The sequence below is a fragment of the Podarcis pityusensis genome (assembly GCF_964106645.2).
Source record: "Podarcis pityusensis genome assembly, chromosome: 2".
NCBI lineage: Eukaryota > Metazoa > Chordata > Lepidosauria > Squamata > Lacertidae > Podarcis > Podarcis pityusensis.
The window spans coordinates 7,096,820-7,113,932 of record NC_138029.1 but is presented as its reverse complement, the minus strand read 5'-3'; the positions used below and the strand labels follow the sequence as shown (position 1 = coordinate 7,113,932).

The 17,113-nt window shown below is 52.5% G+C and overlaps 1 protein-coding gene across 2 annotated transcripts in view; it reads right to left on the bottom strand.

Annotated features, from left to right (window-relative positions):
- Positions 1-10,739: 10,739 nt before the first annotated feature.
- Positions 10,740-17,113, bottom strand: part of NCKAP5L (NCK associated protein 5 like) — a 43,114-nt gene continuing 36,740 nt past the window's right edge. For both annotated transcript variants that reach the window (XM_080994412.1, XM_080994413.1), the window contains exons 9-13: positions 16,184-16,346; positions 14,691-14,769; positions 13,321-13,641; positions 12,838-12,977; positions 10,740-12,498 (exon numbers count right to left, since the gene is read on the bottom strand). In XM_080994412.1, the coding sequence (XP_080850538.1) occupies positions 12,262-12,498; positions 12,838-12,977; positions 13,321-13,641; positions 14,691-14,769; positions 16,184-16,346 (940 nt within the window). In that variant the 3' untranslated portion in view covers positions 10,740-12,261. The remainder of the gene's footprint in view (positions 12,499-12,837; positions 12,978-13,320; positions 13,642-14,690; positions 14,770-16,183; positions 16,347-17,113) is intronic.

The following is a 17,113-nucleotide window of genomic DNA, read 5'->3' as shown; positions in this document are numbered from 1 at the left end:
GTCCTCCTTTCAGACATCCAGAAAGGCTGTTTTGGGAAAACACCATATGAGGAGAGAAAATGCCCCCGTGGCTCTGGGCAACTGGAAACAATGGAACATGCCTTTCTTTCATTGCCAATGCTATACAGATATACAAGCTAGGTTCATCCTGTCTATACTGCACAAATTGCCAGAACGTACAGAACAACTCTGTATCTCCCTAGCACTCCAATTTGAAAACCCATATATTGTGCTGCCATGATGGACATCCCCCTATGGATGGCTTGTGCCACAAACCAGGCCTAAACTGAAGGCCCATAATGCAAGACTTGTGCTGCTTCACATTCCCTCCCTTACAGTCACTTTTAACTGCTTCCATCTTCTGTTTCTCTGTTTTAAGTTTATATGAATTATAATCACATTTTAACTTTTAGCTCTTTCCTCTTTAAGTTATGTGCTTTATTTTATTCACATGTGTCAGAGCTGCTTCCAGATCCTAGCTCACAGAGGATCACGCTAGCCAGCGATCATTAAATAAAAGTCTTTATTGAGTTACAGTTTCCATTCTCAAGCTGCTGCGTGCAACTCTACGTCTCATGGTTAGATCGGCGAAGCTCCATCTGAGTCTCCGCCCCTTGTACACCAACTTAATATCCTAGCCTTGCTCCACCTTTTCCGCCTGACTGTTCTTCTCTGGGTCCCTCTGCCCCCCGGGGTCTCTTCCTTCCGGGATTCCTCTGACGCTGACGCTGACCCCCCTGACTCTTCTCCCTCCTTTCGGCGGGCTTTAGGACCTGGCTCCCTTTCCGGGCTGCCTACTGCGCCACCTTCCTGTGCATTTGAACTTGGCACGCGCGCCCAACCTTCCACCTTCCGTCTGACCGTTTCTTCGCTCCCCGATGGAGGTGTGGCCACTCCTGACTCGTGCCCTCCCCCCTGTTGTGAGCTGCCAGCGCTTGATCCCTGGCGCCCTTCCTCTTCCCTGCTCTCTGGCGGTGACGCTGGTCCTGATTTCCAACTGCTCCCCTCTGAGTCCCCTCTGGCTCTATCTTCCTGGGGTGTCCCCCTAGGCTCCCCCCTTGCTCTGGCCACTGGTGCTCCTTTCTGTGAATCTTCTGATTCACTGGAAAGACTCGGAGATCTCGGGTCGTCGTCATCACTCATCTTTTCTTCTGCCTCCTCTCCCTCGCTCTCTGTTTCCTCCCTTGCCCTTGCCTCTGCTCCTGAACCCCTGACATCCATCCCCCCCTCGAAGCCCCCTCTTCCCCCCTCCCCTCCTTCCGGTGCGGGATCTGGGTGCTGCCGTGTCAGGGGGACGAATGTCGGATACAGTTCGCTTCCCGTGGCGGGCCGCCATCCGAAGTCTTCCGGTTCTTCCTCCCTGCTCTCGTTGACGACGGTCACCTCCGCTTCCATCTCTGTGCCGCCGTGCTCGAAACCCGGGTCGTCCCCGAAAACGTCCATGTCCGTCTCTCCCTCGTTGCCTTCTGGAGACGTTGCTCGTCCTGGACCCTCCAGCCACCTTCTGCGGAACTGCTCCTCTGGTCGATCATCCCACCAATACGAGGGTTCTGAAGCAGATCCCGAGGGTGACCCCTCCGGGGAACGGGCGTCTCGTGTCGGTTCCTCGTCCAAGTCGAACCCCCGGAACGTGCTGGCTGAAAGCGTGGGCGTGAAAAGCCAGTCGTCGAAAAAGTCTGCTGGCATTGGCCTATGTGGGAAGAGGGCATGAAACTCTTCTTTGAGCAGAGGTTCGTCTAAAGCGTAGCCCGGCACCCAGCTGTTGGCACTGGCCGGGGTGCCCTCCTTGGCGAGAAGGTATTCTACCCCCTCTTCCCCCCATCTGGAGTCCAAAATCTCCGTGACTTCGTTGAAGCGCTCCTCCTGTGCCACTCCCCCTTGCCCGGTTCTCTCTCGGAGCGGACCCGGTGCCGTTCCTGGTTCCTGAAACCTGTGAGGTGCCTTGTAGGGAGTGAGCACCGATCTGTGGAACACCGGATGCATTCTGGAACCCTCCGGAAGAGCCAGCCTGAAAGCCACCGGGTTGACCTGTTCGTCGACTTGGTAGGGCCCCAGTTGTTTATGCCCTAGTTTCTTCTTCGCCAACGACCTGGCCGGCACTGCGTGGGCTGCTAACCAGACCCAGTCTCCCACATGGATCTCTTCGCCAACCCTTCTGTGTTTGTCCGCTTGTACCTTGTATGCGTGTTTAGCCAGCTCCAGGTGCCGCCGCAGCTGATCGTGGACCTCCTGCAACTCCGACGCGAACGCATCTGCTGTCTGCGGCTCCCCCTCCCCCATTCTTTCCAGTCCCGGGAAGGTTCTGGGGTGCCTCCCGTTGTTGGCGAAGAACGGCGTGACCCCCGTGGACACGTGCTTCGTGTTGTTGTAGGCGAACTCGGCGAGAGGCAGGTAATCCACCCACGTCGCAGGCTGTTGATTCGCATAACATCTCAGGTACTGCTGCATGATAGCATTGACCCGCTCCGCTTGCCCGTTGGTCTGCGGGTGTCTAGCCGACGCCAGGTTGATCTTGACGTTCAGGAAGCCCATCAGCCTCTGCCAGAAGTTCGAGATGAACTGTCGCCCTCGGTCGGACAGAATAGACCGCGGCAGACCGTGAACCTTGAACACGTGGTCTATGAACAGTTTGGCGGTTTGTTCCGCCGTGGCCACCTTCGCACACGGAATGAAATGTGCCATCTTGGAGAACAAGTCCACCACCACCAGCACAGCCGTCTTTCCCCTCGAGCTGGGCAGATCCGTGACAAAGTCCAGGGCCACTCTCTCCCATGGTGCGAACGGAGTTTGCAGCGGTTCCAGCAGTCCGGCCGGCGGTCTGTGCACTGGTTTGGCCCTCTGGCAGGTGTCACACCTCGCCACGTAGTCCGCGACTTCCCCTCTCATTCCGGGCCACCAGAAGTCTCTGGCTACTAATTCCACCGTCTTCTCCTTGCCAAAGTGCCCGGCAGTGGGCGCGTCGTGCAGCTGCTGCAGTACCTTGGCGCGAAGTTCGTCTCCCGGCACGTAGATGGCCCCTTTACGGATGAGCAAACCATCTCGCAGCTGGAACTCGTCGGTCGCTGCCGTGCCCCTGTGCACCTCTGCCATCTTTGCTTGCGCGAAGGAGTCATCCTGCAACGCTCGTCGCACCGCATCCAGGTCAACTGTCGCCGCCGCGCACGCCCACACTGTCGGTGCGAAGACGTGCATGGCGGCCGCTGGCGTTGCCTCCTCCAGATACTGTGGCTTACGGGAGAGAGCATCCGCCATGATGTTGGTGTCCCCCGGGACATACTCTATTCGGAAGTCGAAATTCGCAAAGAACTCAGCCCAACGTATCTGCCTCTGGTTCAGGAACTGTGCCGTGCGCCAGTGCTCTAGATTCTTGTGGTCCGTGCAGACCTGCACCGTGTGCTTGGCGCCGATCAGGAAGTGCCTCCACGCTTTGAACGCTGCATGAATGGCCAGCAACTCCCTGTCCCAGATGGTGTAGTTCTGTTCGGACTTGCTGAGCTTCCTTGAGTAAAACGCTCCCGGCCTCCAAACCCCCTGCGGGTCTTTCTGCAGCAGGACTGCTCCCACGGCTCTGTCCGAAGCGTCTGTCTCCACCCTCATCGGCCTGCTGGGGTTGACATGAAGCAGCTGCTCTTCCGACGCGAAGAGACGCTTGAGTGCCTGAAAGGACTGCTCCGCCTGCTCTGTCCAGATGAACTTCTTTTTCTTGGAGCTGTGCGTGTCCGTGATGGCCGCTGTCTGCATCGCAAAGCCTTTGATAAACTTGCGATAGAAGTTCGCGAAGCCGACAAACCGTTGGACCTCCTTCCGGTTGCGTGGGCTTTTCCAATCCAACACTGCTCGGACCTTGGCGCTGTCCATGGCGAGTCCTTTATCAGACAACTTGTAGCCCAGGAAATCCACCTCCGTCACGTCGAATTGGCACTTCTCCAGCTTGGCGTAAAGCCTATGCTGCTGTAGCCTGCTCAGCACTTCCTTGACGTGTCTGTCATGCTCCTGCTGCGATTCCGAAAAGATCAGGATGTCATCCAAGAAACAGACGCACGTCTTGTAGAGGAGCCCCGCCAACACGTGATGCATGAAAGCTTGAAAAACGTGGGAGCCATTTTGCAATCCAAAAGGCATAACTCTATATTCGTAGGTGCCCAGGGGCGTGAACATGGCTGTCTTCCACTCATCTCCCTCCCGCATGCGAATGAGGTTGTATGCCCCTCGCAGGTCCAACTTGGTGAACACTCTGCCCTTCCGTACCTTTGCGAGGAGGTCGTCGATTCGGGGCATGGGGAAGTCCGATGGCTTGGTCACACTGTTCAAGATGCGAAAGTCCACTACAAGTCTTTTTTGGGGCGTGTCCCGCTTCTTAACAAAGAATACCGGACTGCCCCCCGCTGCCTTGGACTCTCGGATGAAACCGCGCTCCAAATTATGATCTATGAACTCTTTGAGTTCCTGCAGTTCGTCCTCAGACATGGAATACAGCTTCCCTTTGGGCAGCGCCGCCCCCGGCAGCAGGTCAATTTTGCAGTCATATGGTCTGTGGGGGGGTAGCCTGTCTGCCTCCTTCTCGCAGAAAACCTCCAAAAATTCTGCGTACTTGTGGGGAACTGCTTGCAGCGTGCCTAGCTGCAGCTGTGACTCCTCTTCCCCTCCTTCCTGCCTGGGCACGATGCAGTGTTCAGCGCAAAAGGAAGAGCCGAAGGTCAGCTGCCTCTGGTACCAAGCCAGCGTTGGGCTGTGCTTGTCCAGCCAACTCATGCCCAATACAATGGGCGTGTCCGATAGTTGAGTGACATTGAAGCTGATGATTTCCCTGTGATTCCCAAGTCGCATCACCATTGGTGGCGTCTGCTTCACCACTTGCCCCCCTAGCAGCTCCCTGCCATCCACCGTGACAACCTGCAGGGGCAGCGTGGCAGGCAGCAACTGTATAGCGTGCCGGTCGACAAAGTCCTGCCCTATAAAGTCCGCATTGCTTCCGGAGTCAATGGTGATTGGCACGTCCATGGTGATTCCATTGGGCAGCTGGAGCGACGCGGTGAGCCTCACTACCGGTTTGGGCGGGAGGGGGTCCATGGGCTGTAAAATCTCTGGGGACTGCTTCACTGACACGTCTGGCTGGGCCCCAGTGCCTCTTCCTCCAACCAGACTCCGTCGTTTCCCTGCTGTGGTTGTCCTTGCTGCGTTGCTGCAGTTACCATTGCTGAGGCTGCAGTGTGCTTGTGGAGCCTCTGGGGGCACTCTTTCGCCATATGCTGTGGATCATCGCAGATGTAACACTTCCTGTTCCCTCTAGGAGGCTTCGCTTTCACTGCTGCCGGTGCTAGGGCTCTGGCTGCTGACTGAGCCCTTGCACCTCCAACCTCCATAGGTTCCGCTCCTCCTCCTGGCGGAGGCGTGGATTGCGCACGCGCTGCTTCTCTGGGAAGGAAGGAGGAGCCCCTGGCTGGTTCGCGCCCTCCACGCCCTTCGTCCCTGCTCCACGGACGTCCTTCCAGCCGCACCCCCACCGCCAGCGCCCTCTGAACGATCTCCTGCGTGGTCCGGGGTCTCTCCCCCCTCGCAATTTCATCTTTAACCGAGCCGTGCAATCCCTCCCAAAACAGGTCTCTTACAGGAGCCGAATCTCTGTCCCATTCCAGGGCACTGACCAAAGCGAAAAAGCGGGCATGGTACTGCCTTACGCTGGCCCTCCCTTGCTTCAGTCCATGTATCTGCTGCCGAGCAAGATCCACGTCAATGCTTGATAAAAAGCACCCATCCATCGCTTTAATAAAGGCATCCGCATTTTGGAGCGCCGGATCCTTATCTCTCCACAAATTGCGCAGCCATGCTTTAGCATCTCCATGCAAATGGGACATGATGAATCCCACCTTCTCTTGCTCATCTCTAAAGTCTTTGTTCAGCAGTTGCAGTGCACACATTACATCTGCTCTAAAGTTGGGGTACTGTTGCAAATTCCCATCGAAGTGAGAGACCAGACCGCCTGTTCGTCTCCCCAACCCAATCCCCTCCGGTTTGGGTGTCAGTTGCCCTTGCTTCGTAAGCACTTCCAACCTGACCTGGAGATCCCTGTAGGCGGCAGCTGCGTCCTCCTCTCTCTTCCTGGATGCAAGAGCCTCGGCATTCAGTCGTGTCACTGCTTCTCTGAGTTCCACTATCTGCTGTTCGGCCGTCATGTTGTCTGCCGTTCGTGAGCTCGCTAGTAGGCACCCGCTTTCTCTCCTCTCCGCGAGGACGTAGATGCCCACAATTCAGAGATGGAGCTTACTGTCAGAGCTGCTTCCAGATCCTAGCTCACAGAGGATCACGCTAGCCAGCGATCATTAAATAAAAGTCTTTATTGAGTTACAGTTTCCATTCTCAAGCTGCTGCGTGCAACTCTACGTCTCATGGTTAGATCGGCGAAGCTCCATCTGAGTCTCCGCCCCTTGTACACCAACTTAATATCCTAGCCTTGCTCCACCTTTTCCGCCTGACTGTTCTTCTCTGGGTCCCTCTGCCCCCCGGGGTCTCTTCCTTCCGGGATTCCTCTGACGCTGACCCCCCTGACTCTTCTCCCTCCTTTCGGCGGGCTTTAGGACCTGGCTCCCTTTCCGGGCTGCCTACTGCGCCACCTTCCTGTGCATTTGAACTTGGCACGCGCGCCCAACCTTCCACCTTCCGTCTGACCGTTTCTTCGCTCCCCGATGGAGGTGTGGCCACTCCTGACTCGTGCCCTCCCCCCTGTTGTGAGCTGCCAGCGCTTGATCCCTGGCGCCCTTCCTCTTCCCTGCTCTCTGGCGGTGACGCTGGTCCTGATTTCCAACTGCTCCCCTCTGAGTCCCCTCTGGCTCTATCTTCCTGGGGTGTCCCCCTAGGCTCCCCCCTTGCTCTGGCCACTGGTGCTCCTTTCTGTGAATCTTCTGATTCACTGGAAAGACTCGGAGATCTCGGGTCGTCGTCATCACTCATCTTTTCTTCTGCCTCCTCTCCCTCGCTCTCTGTTTCCTCCCTTGCCCTTGCCTCTGCTCCTGAACCCCTGACAACATGCTTTTATCTTATGCTGGTCTGCGAGTGTAATAAAGATTGATTGATTGATTGATTGATTGATTGATTGATTGACACAACCAGCCTGTAAGGTAGTTCAAAATTCTTATCTAATAATAATTAATTTTTTTATACTCCACCCAGCCACTCTAGGTGGCTTCCAACCCAAATGCAGGTGAAAACAACAGCAGCAACATCAAACATTAAAAGCTTCCTGAAACATATGAGAAAAACTGAAAAGGTGGTTTGTTGGTGTGCCTAATAAGGGCATTTCCCTTTACAAGTTTAGCTTTGTTTTCCCCCTAGTAGTCAGCATGCCTACGTTTATTTTTTATGAAGAAGTGGCCTTAGGCAAGGCAGACTCTTAGCATCCCCCTCTCTGCAATAGGGAGATAAATAAAGAGCCACCTTAATGGCTTGTAACAATTAAAGAATAATGTACATTGTTCAGAGCCTCATACGCATTGCAAATATATTTGTGCATGCCACTTGGGGCTAACTTAATTGCTGCAGTGTATGGTTCCTGCCTCAACACAGCCTTGAAATTCCAACTGTGTAAAGGTTAGCCGCCAGGCCCCCTTTTCAAATCCTCCTGTTCCTTTAATTTCCAAGACAGACTATGACTGTAGATGAAGTCTCCAGCCAGTGAAAATACTGCAGAGGTTTTCAGCATTCCAGATGCATAGGAAGAATGAGGCACACTATGCGTGTGAGGCTGCAGTTGTCTGTGACCGACATTAATAGGAGGGATGCTTGGGGAGGGGGTGCGGGGTGACTGCAGATCAGTTGCCTTTACAATCCCGCTGGTATCGGTCTTGCATTACTACTCAAAACCACAATGCTTTAAAGCAGGGGTAGGCAACCTAAGGCCCAGGGGCCGAATGCGGCCCAATCACCTTCTCAATCTGGCCCGTGGACGGTCCGGGAATCAGCGTGTTTTTACATGAGTAGAATGTGTCCTTTTATTTAAAATGCATCTCTGCGTTATTTGTGGGGGCTGCCTGGTGTTTTTACATGAGTAGAATGTGTGCTTTTATTTAAAGTGCATCTCTGGGTTATTTGCGGGGCATAGGAATTCGTTCGTTTCCCCCCAAAAATATAGTCTTAGGAAACCTCAGTTTAACCCCAAAGAAACTGGCTTTTTTTAGACATTGTCCAAAACTCACAAGCACCTGGCCCCCCACATGGTCTGAGGGATGGTGGACTGGCCCACGGCTGAAAAAGGTTGCTGACCCCTGCTTTAAAGCAACAGCAGCCAAGCCACGGGCTTGTTGGCTGTTTTTTTACTAGATTCTGAAGTGCTACCAGGTGAGGTAATGGAAAAAACCCCCCATCTGAGTAAGAATTAAAGAACAGGGTTCCTCTGAACCAAGAAAATTGGTTTCAGAATCGGAACTAAACTCGGTAATTTCACCAAAAGTCTCCTCCTAATTACCCCCCCCCCCCATTTCCCTAGTTTCAGCAGCCAAAATTACAGGGGGAATATTTTTGCTGTTGCCACTGTTAAATAGATCCTGCTGCAGATCCCTGCTCTGAAGATCTCGTGAGCAGCCCAGGCCAGCCTGGAATCCTGGGCAGCGTCTATTTGCAATCCTTGGAAAGTGATGTAAGGACTGAGCAATGCAGGCTGTTGCTACTGGCGCTCCTCCTCTGGCCACTAGGGAGCACCAGGGAGCTGTAGAAGAGGAGGAGGCTGTTCTCCGAAAGAGGAGCTCGCTCCCTCTTGCACTGCTATTGCAAGGAAGGGCATGGAAGAATCTCTTCCATGCTGCTCTCTTCCAGGACGGATTTCCTGCATCAAACCTCCCTCTGCAATCAGCCTAACAATAAAGGAGGCAGGCGAGGTAATGGTTAAATATCCAGCCAGTAAATGGCATTTCATAGAATCATAGAGTTGGAAGAGACCACAAGGGCCATCGAGTCCAACCCCCTGCCAAGCAAGAAACACCATCAGAGCACTCCTGACATATGGTTGTCAAGCCTCTGCTTAAAGACCTCCAAAGGAGGAGACTCCACCACACTCCTTGGCAGCAAATTCCACTGTCGAACAGCTCTTACTGTCAGGAAGTTCTTCCTAATGTTTAGGTGGAATCTTCTTTCTTGTAGTTTGGATCCATTGCTCCGTGTCCGCTTCTCTGGAGCAGCAGAAAACAACCTTTCTCCCTCCTCTATGTGACATCCTTTTATATATTTGAACATGGCTATCATATCACCCCTTAACCTCCTCTTCTCCAGGCTAAACATGCCCAGCTCCCTTAGCCGTTCCTCATAAGGCATCGTTTCCAGGCCTTTGACCATTTTGGTTGCCCTCCTCTGGACACGTTCCACTTTGTCAGTGTCCTTCTTGAACTGTGGTGCCCAGAACTGGACACAGTACTCCAGGTGAGGTCTGACCAGAGCAGAATACAGTGGCACTATTACTTCCCTTGATTTCTTAAGATCAGAATGTTCCACCCTGGTCAGGTAACACAGAAGCCCCCTGTAAACCTGAAGGAGCATCTCCACCTCCATCGTTCAGCCAGGACACTGAGATCCAGCACCGAGGGCCTTCTGGCGGTTCCCTCATTGCGAGAAGTGAGGTTACAGGGAACCAGAGGGCCTTCTCGGTAGTGGCGCCCTTCAGATGTGAAAGAAATAAGAAGCTATCTTCTTTTTAAAAGACATCTGAAGGCAGCCCTGTTTAGAGAAGTTTTTAATATTTAATGCTGTGTTGTTTTTAACACTTGATTGGAAGCCGCCCAGAGTGGCTGGGGAAACTCAGTCAGATGGGCGGGGTATAAATAATAAATTATTATTATATTATAACTATTATTTTACACTTGCAAGGCAAGATGAACCAGAAGACTCTTTCAGTTCCACGCGTAGCACCAAGCCCCTCTCCAGCTGTCGTTCTGTGCTGTTAGCTGGGAGGCAGAATGGCCTGTGATGGAAACCATCTTACCCAGGCATAGGCAAACTTGGCCCTCCTGATGTTTTGGGACTACAACTCCCATCATCCCTACCTAACAGGACCAGTGGTCAGGGACGATGGGAATTGTAGTCTCAAAACATCTGGAGGGCCGAGTTTGCCTATGCCTGATCTTACCACTTTGTCTTAGGAAACCTCAGTTTAACCCCAAAGAAACTGGGTTTTTTTTAGACATTGTCCAAAACTCAAAGCACCTGACACCACCAGCACCATCCTGAACTGTGACAAGAACCATGAATATGCAGCCCTAACTCAAGAACCTGCCCCTCCTTGCTGCTTTGGAACAAGTAATTTTATTAGCATCCCACTCCTGATGTATGCCTGTGAGGCACTGTTCTATACTAAAACTAAACCTCATTTCTTCATGCAAAGTGAAAAAGCTGGAGTGCTATCACTATCTCCCTGCCGCCCTGTGGCCTGTAACATCTCCCCAGGGTGTCCGACAACTCCAGGTCCAATATTTTAGAAACCATGCTTGCTGCTGCAGTAATACATGTAGACTTCCATGCATGTGGTCAGGGATGTGTATTAGTACTGATAAGGTGCAAGAAAGATGTGAACCGTCTGAAAAAATATCATTTCAAACTGGGATGGGGGTGGGAAATGGTATAGCCCAGACATCAAAAGGTACAGAAACACACCGCTTAGGGGGATGAGAGACCCTTTTTCAGGAAAGAGAAAAGGCATCAGGAGAGAATGCTGTGCAAGTTGTTCCCCCAAAATCCATGTATCCAATCCAATACACACACATTTTTTACCCCTTTATTTCCTGGGAGATCAAAAGACAATAAACAGCCTCATTTCACAATAACTTATATAAATTAGTAGAGGAGCAAAAGACATCTTAATGTTTTGTTTTTTAAAAAAACCCAAATTCTTTTTTTTTTTTTTAAAGGACAACATAATAAGGAAGACTCGTAAGGAAAGGGGCCTGTACACAGCAAAATAGCACCATCTGGGGAACCACGTGGGGCTCCTTTAGAAACAGGGAAAGGAGAGAAGAGGGGCCTGAACGTGTGGAAACTAAAACAGCAACATTAGAAACTTAACATTTAAATGGGGGAATACAAGGAAGGGATGGGGAGTGAGGAACCCAGCTGGCCATTCCCGAAACCCACAGAAGTGTTAAGTCCCAGGCATGTGAGGTTCTGGATAAGACGTGTCCTGCCCAGTTGGTTCCAGTGGGGAAGAAGGGCTGTGGGAGCTACTCCATGAAAGAGGGGGAGGTAGAAGCACTACCCTGCCAATCCCTGCGCTCACTCCCACCCCCCAACCCCCAAATAATCTTGTTTGGTACACTCCAGCAGTCACATGAGTGAGGAGCTCTGTGCCTCTTCCCGGGTGGTGAGAAATACTGGATTTGGCAAAGTTGCACACACTCTCCAAGTGATGAAAGGCAGAGAAGGAAATACGCTCAGCCAATGAGGTAAAAGGGGCAGCTTCTTAGGCGCAAAGAGGGGCGCTTAAGAGGCCCAGGCAGCACCACTGCTCAGCAACCTTCACCTGTAAAATGGGGGCCAAGGGGGTGAGGATATCGCACTGGTGCAAGCTCTGGACAGGTGACCCACACCTTTGCAATGACCTACCCTTTCAAGAGAACGCCCTCTGCTCCAGTCTTTGCCAACCTGGGGGCCTGCCAGACGCTTCGAACCACAACGCCCACCAACCCCAGCCAGCACAGCCACGGGGAAGGGATGATGGGAGTTGTGTTCCAAAGTGCCTAGAGGGCACCAGGTTGGCAAACACAGCTCTACTCAGAACACCTCAACTCCAGGCCAGATTTTTCTAGCGTACCTTGGATCCAACGCCTCTCACAGTGAATTTATGAGCCAAATAAAGCGGCCAAGGGTTCAAGCAAAATAAGACAGATCCCACCCCCATCTCCCGTGCTTCAACCAAAGGGTCGCCATTTTAGATGCGCAGGACCCCGGACCCCCACCCCCCATAAGCTAAGCGGGCCTAATGGCGTTCAGCAAGAGTCCATGTGCATGACCACCACGCTCCATTACCTCCTTGGACCCATTTCTTCTCTTGGGCAGAGAAGCCTCCTGGTGTCATGGTTTTCATGGTCCTATTTCCTTCCTTTGGGGAGGGGGGCAGGTGGGGGGTGCTGGGTGTGGAAGACGCATCGCCGTGCTCTGGTGCAGGGCCAAGATTTGGTTTGGGAGAATCAAGCAGGTTCCCACGGGCAAGCGTGTGGCCCTCCGAAGCGGCACGTGGCAGTGTCATGTCAAGAAACCTGTGCCCCGTTCCGCCCCCTCCCGCCACGCTCAACCCTGGCTGCCGCAGGAGGACAAGCTGTCATAAAGAGAGTCGCTCAGGGACTCGGAGTTCTCCAGGCCCGGCTGCCCTTCTGGGCCCATATCCCTGGAACGGGCCTCTGTGCTGCCCTCCTCGCCCACGTCGGATGCGCTGGGGGTGCGGCTGCTGCTGGTGCTGAAGGCCGGCGAGGCCTGAGGCCCGTCCGACGAGGCCCTTCTCCTCTCGACAACGCTGCAAGCAGAGCCCTGCAGATACACAGAGCAGCAAGGCTGCTTAGGAGCAGAGGAACACACCAATGGATAGCGGGGGTGGAAGTGGACTGGAACAGAAGCACCAAATGTCCGGCACATTGAAAGCTCCATCTGCAAGCCAGGGCTAGAGTGAGGCATGGCCTAAACAAGCTAGGGAGAACATTTGTCCTCCAGATCTTGCTGAACTACAACTCCCATCGGCCCCAGCAAGCACAGCTGCTGGCTAGGAATGGTGGGAGTTGCAGTCCAGTAATGTCTGGAGGGACCAAAGTTCCCCACACCTGGCCTGAGCTGGGCACCTTGGTTTCCCCCAGTCACCCCACCCTCACTTACCATTGCAGAACCATGAAGGCCCTCCAGGCCGTGAGGGGAGCAGAGGAAGGGGTCAGTGCCGGCAGATGCTTTGGCATTGGGGAAAGTCCAGTTCTTGCTCTGCTGGGCATGCCGTGGTTTGTTGGGTTCGTTGCAGAGGTCTGAGAGGGGAAAGCGGAGGTGCAACTCATTAGGGTGGGGGAGCCAAATTCTCCTTTGCTTTTGAAGAGCCCAGCAGGGAAGTTGCACGAATCCAGACAAATAAGTGTCCGAGAGATTGCTCACTTGCATGTCTCCCCACACGCTGTATTTGGGCCCACAGGACAGAACAATTCATTATTATTCTCACTATCACCATCACCATCACTATTTCTATACCACTTTATATTTAAAAGAAAAAAAATCTCAAAGCTGTTTACAAGACATTAAAACATCAAATAAAACAATTCAGAATTAACGGTTGTCCCCCTTCCCGTTGCTCACCACCTTCTGGACAATACAAACCTCCTGGGCAGCGATCCCTGCGATCCCGGTGCCTGGGGGGTGGCTCAGCACTGGCTAAGACGCCGTGGAAAGCTGGCATGCTTTGGTGCTTGCTGGGGCCCAGCAAGTCCTCTGTGCTGGGCACCTCCCTCTCCAGCGTCCGGGCCTTGCGGGGAACCCGAGTGACGGGCGGAGGGCCCCTGGCTGGGAAAGGGCCGGCTGACGGAGGGTCAAGTCGGGGCCTCGGTTTAGGCACGCTCTTGCAGGGCATCCCGATGCAGTAGTCCGGCGGCGGAAAGGTGCCAATGCCACTGTCCAGAGTCCGAGTCAGGGAGCTGCACACTGTGGACCACGGGCAGGGACAAGAGGTGGAGTCAGAATCCACATCAAAGGATTCTCTGTCATTCTGACCCTTTCTACTCCAAACAGCTTATATATTGAAAGCTCCAGGTTGCAAGTTTGATCCTTGAATGGGACATAGGGTGCCTTTCCAATTCTACAATTCTATGATTCTGCAAATCTTAGTTTAAGGTCTCCCTTAAAAAAGATAGGAGTTCCTGAAACCTCCCCTCCCGTCTTCTCCCCTCTCCAGCATCCTTGAGCCAACCGTTTGTCTGCTTCGGACCTCATAGATCTTCCTTTTTGCTAGAATTAGCCATAAAATCCCGTGAACACATATTCCAACCGCATTCAAACCAACAGTTATCATCTGTTTTAACACAGCCTTGATTCAGTGCTATTCCCTTCTTAAATCAGAATTAGAAGCAAACAGGAGTACTTGCTCTTTGAAATTCATTTTTTAAAAATAATAAAATTAAACCACTTTTCGTCACAAATCCAAAGCCTAATATACATTTTTAAAAGTTAAGCTCCGAATGGAAGAACTAGATTTATGTGGGCACAATTCTATTAACAGTAGGCTCAAATCTACAAAGCAGATTTTCTCATGGGAAAGTTACTGGAGACAGGCCCACCAGATCTCCCGCAGGAGGTTTCTCTTCGGCACAGAGAAGACATTAATTTCCACTCTAGGAAGCAATTCTTTATGCCAGTTATTTCCTGTGTACAGATGGAGCACAATTCGTGGAAGCCTGCAAAGAATTATGGGAATATCCTCAAAAGGCCTCCACTGAGCTTGATTCTCCTTGTGTAAAAGAAAGGGGAGCCTATATTACACATTAGAGAAGAATGCAATCATTACAGAAAGTGGGTCCTATAATGAGAGTGTATTCTCTCATTTGGAGTGCCCATCCCGAATGGCTCTTCTCCCTCCCCATTCCACCTTGCTTAGCTAAAAGCAGCACAGAATAGCAGTCTGTGCGCACCTTCCAATGAAGGTGCCCACCTGCCACACTTTGTCCCCTCTGCTGGCGACATCCCATAAAGCTCACCTGCAAAGTGCTGGGAGGTCACGGACTCAGCCAGGCTGTCATCGGACGGGATCTCCTCTTGCAAAGTTGCATCACGAAGCTAGAGGGAAACAGGGAGATGAGGCTGGTGAGCGGGACTCAGATACTCAGGCGTAGGCGTGGAGGGGGGGCCTAATCCTCCCCTGTCCCGGCCACGGCGGAAAGGGCACCCAACATTTAAGCCTCAAATAAACCAGGGCAGCGTTGTAGCTTTAAAGCCTACACGTGCTTTCTTGAGGAAGCCCTCCTGCACTTCATCAACTTGCTCTCAATAATTTGGAGTGAAACCATTTGCAGCGCAAAGAGCTTTCGCGCTTTGCCTGCACCTTGGAAAATGCAGCTCTTGCGTCAACCCCTCGCCGCTTGGGGGGGGGGAGGAGAGGATGAGGTAGGGCACAGAATGAAGCTGATGTCACAAGAAGGCTCTTTTTAATAAGTAATAATAATAATAATTTATACCCCGCCTATCTGGCTGGGTTTCCCCAGCCACTCTGGGCAGCTTCCAACCGAATATTAAAAACCATACAGCATCAGACATTAAAAACTTCCCTAAACAGGGCCGCCTTCGGTTGTCTTTTAAATGTAAAATAGTTGTTTATTTCCTTGACATCTGAAGGGAGGGTGTTCCACAGGGCGGGGGCCACTACCGAGAAGGCCCTCTGCCTGGTTCCCTGTAACCTCACTTCTCACACCAAGGGAACCACCAGATGGCCCTCGGAGCTGGACCTCAGTGTCTGGGCAGAACGATGGGGGTGGAGACGCTCCTTCAGGTATACTGGACCAAAGCAGTTTAGGGCTTTAAAGGTCAGCACCAACACTTTGAATTGTGCTTGGAAACGTACTGGGAGCCAATGTAGGTCTTTCCTAATGGGAGCCAATGTGGTCTCAGCGGCCGCCCCCAGTCACCAGTCTAGCTGCCACATTCTGGACTAGTTGTAGTTTCTGGGTCACCTTCAAAGGTAGCCCCACCTAGAGCGCATTGCAGTAGTCCAAGCGGGAGATAACTAGAGCATGCACTGCTCTGGCGAGACAGTCTGCGGGCAGATAGGGTCTCAGCCTGCGTACCAGGTGGAGCTGGTAGACAGCTGCCCTGGATACAAAGAATCCAAAATGACTCCCAGGCTGCGCACCTGGTCCTTCAGCTGCCACGGTGGCAGATGGCACGGTGCAGAAGTAGCTGGTTAAAAAACAACAACACAGAGGCAGCCTTGAGTCTGAAGGGGGAAATGCAGCCTTTACAACCGCAGCTGTCTCTGTAGCAGCGACTCTCAAGTAAACCTCATGTACGAGGAGAGTGCAACAGCCATGCCGCTTGGGGTTGGTATCGCTCCAGCGGGGGCTGGGCAGGAGTGGTGGGCTCTGTTTGTCCTCAATCCCTTGCCCTGCCCCCAGAGAGGGCACCTGCCCCAGGCGGCATGGAGACATGCTCCGCCACTGCCAGGACAGGAGGACTCTGGGCGTCACGACTGGCTCACCTTGGCAGGGGCTTCCTGGCAGGCATGGAGGTGGCCAACGATGCCATTGCGTGGAGGCCGGATGAGGCGGGCATCTTTGGCATCATGGAGGCCTCTCTGCAGGCCCTGCAGCTCGTTCTTCTGCTCCAGGTGAGTCTCAAACGGCGCCTCTTTGCCGTCCACCCTGCCACAGAGCAGGTGAGAGGGGAGAAAGATGAAGGCCAACCCCATATTCTCCCTGAAGAACCTCATTTCCCTGAGCCCCTGCAGGCCAGAAATGTCTGTCTCCTTGAGAGAGTTCTATAGCCCAGCAAAACGCACCAGGGTCTCATTTGCCCTGTTTTTTATACCTGCTTTTCCACCCAAGATTTGAAATCAAAATTTCAGAGACCTCACTGCATACACAGCCAGACTAGTTTCCCCCAGGAACAGCCTCTTCTGCCGTTAACCCTCTACTTTCAATGGGGTTGTCTAGAAATGGCGGCTATATCACACAAATGTGGAAATTGGAATTTGGTTCAGTTTTTAAAAATAAATACGAAGAAGCAAGTTTCTGGCCCTTGAGACTGCAAGAGAGGATTGGAGGTGTTGCCCTGTGCACCATCAGAACCTAGGGGGAAAGCTGGGCATGGACTGCAGTTATGCTGCACACCGTAACAGCTCTCAGATCCAGAAATTAAATGAAATATGCAGTAATGCAACTCTCTCCTTTCTTCAAAGTCAGGTCACAGAAAAACTTGGATTGGTACAGAACATTTGATTACCTTGGTACAGATTTTGCACAGATAAGAGATTTTTAATACATTAGAATCAACAGTCCTGTGTTCTCAGCCAGCCACATAAACGTTTCATAAAATGGCAAGAGTTCTGCTGGATCAGACCAGAGGTGGGTATCCTGTCTCCCCAAAGTGGCCAATCAGATGCCCATGAAAAATCCACAAGTGGCACGTG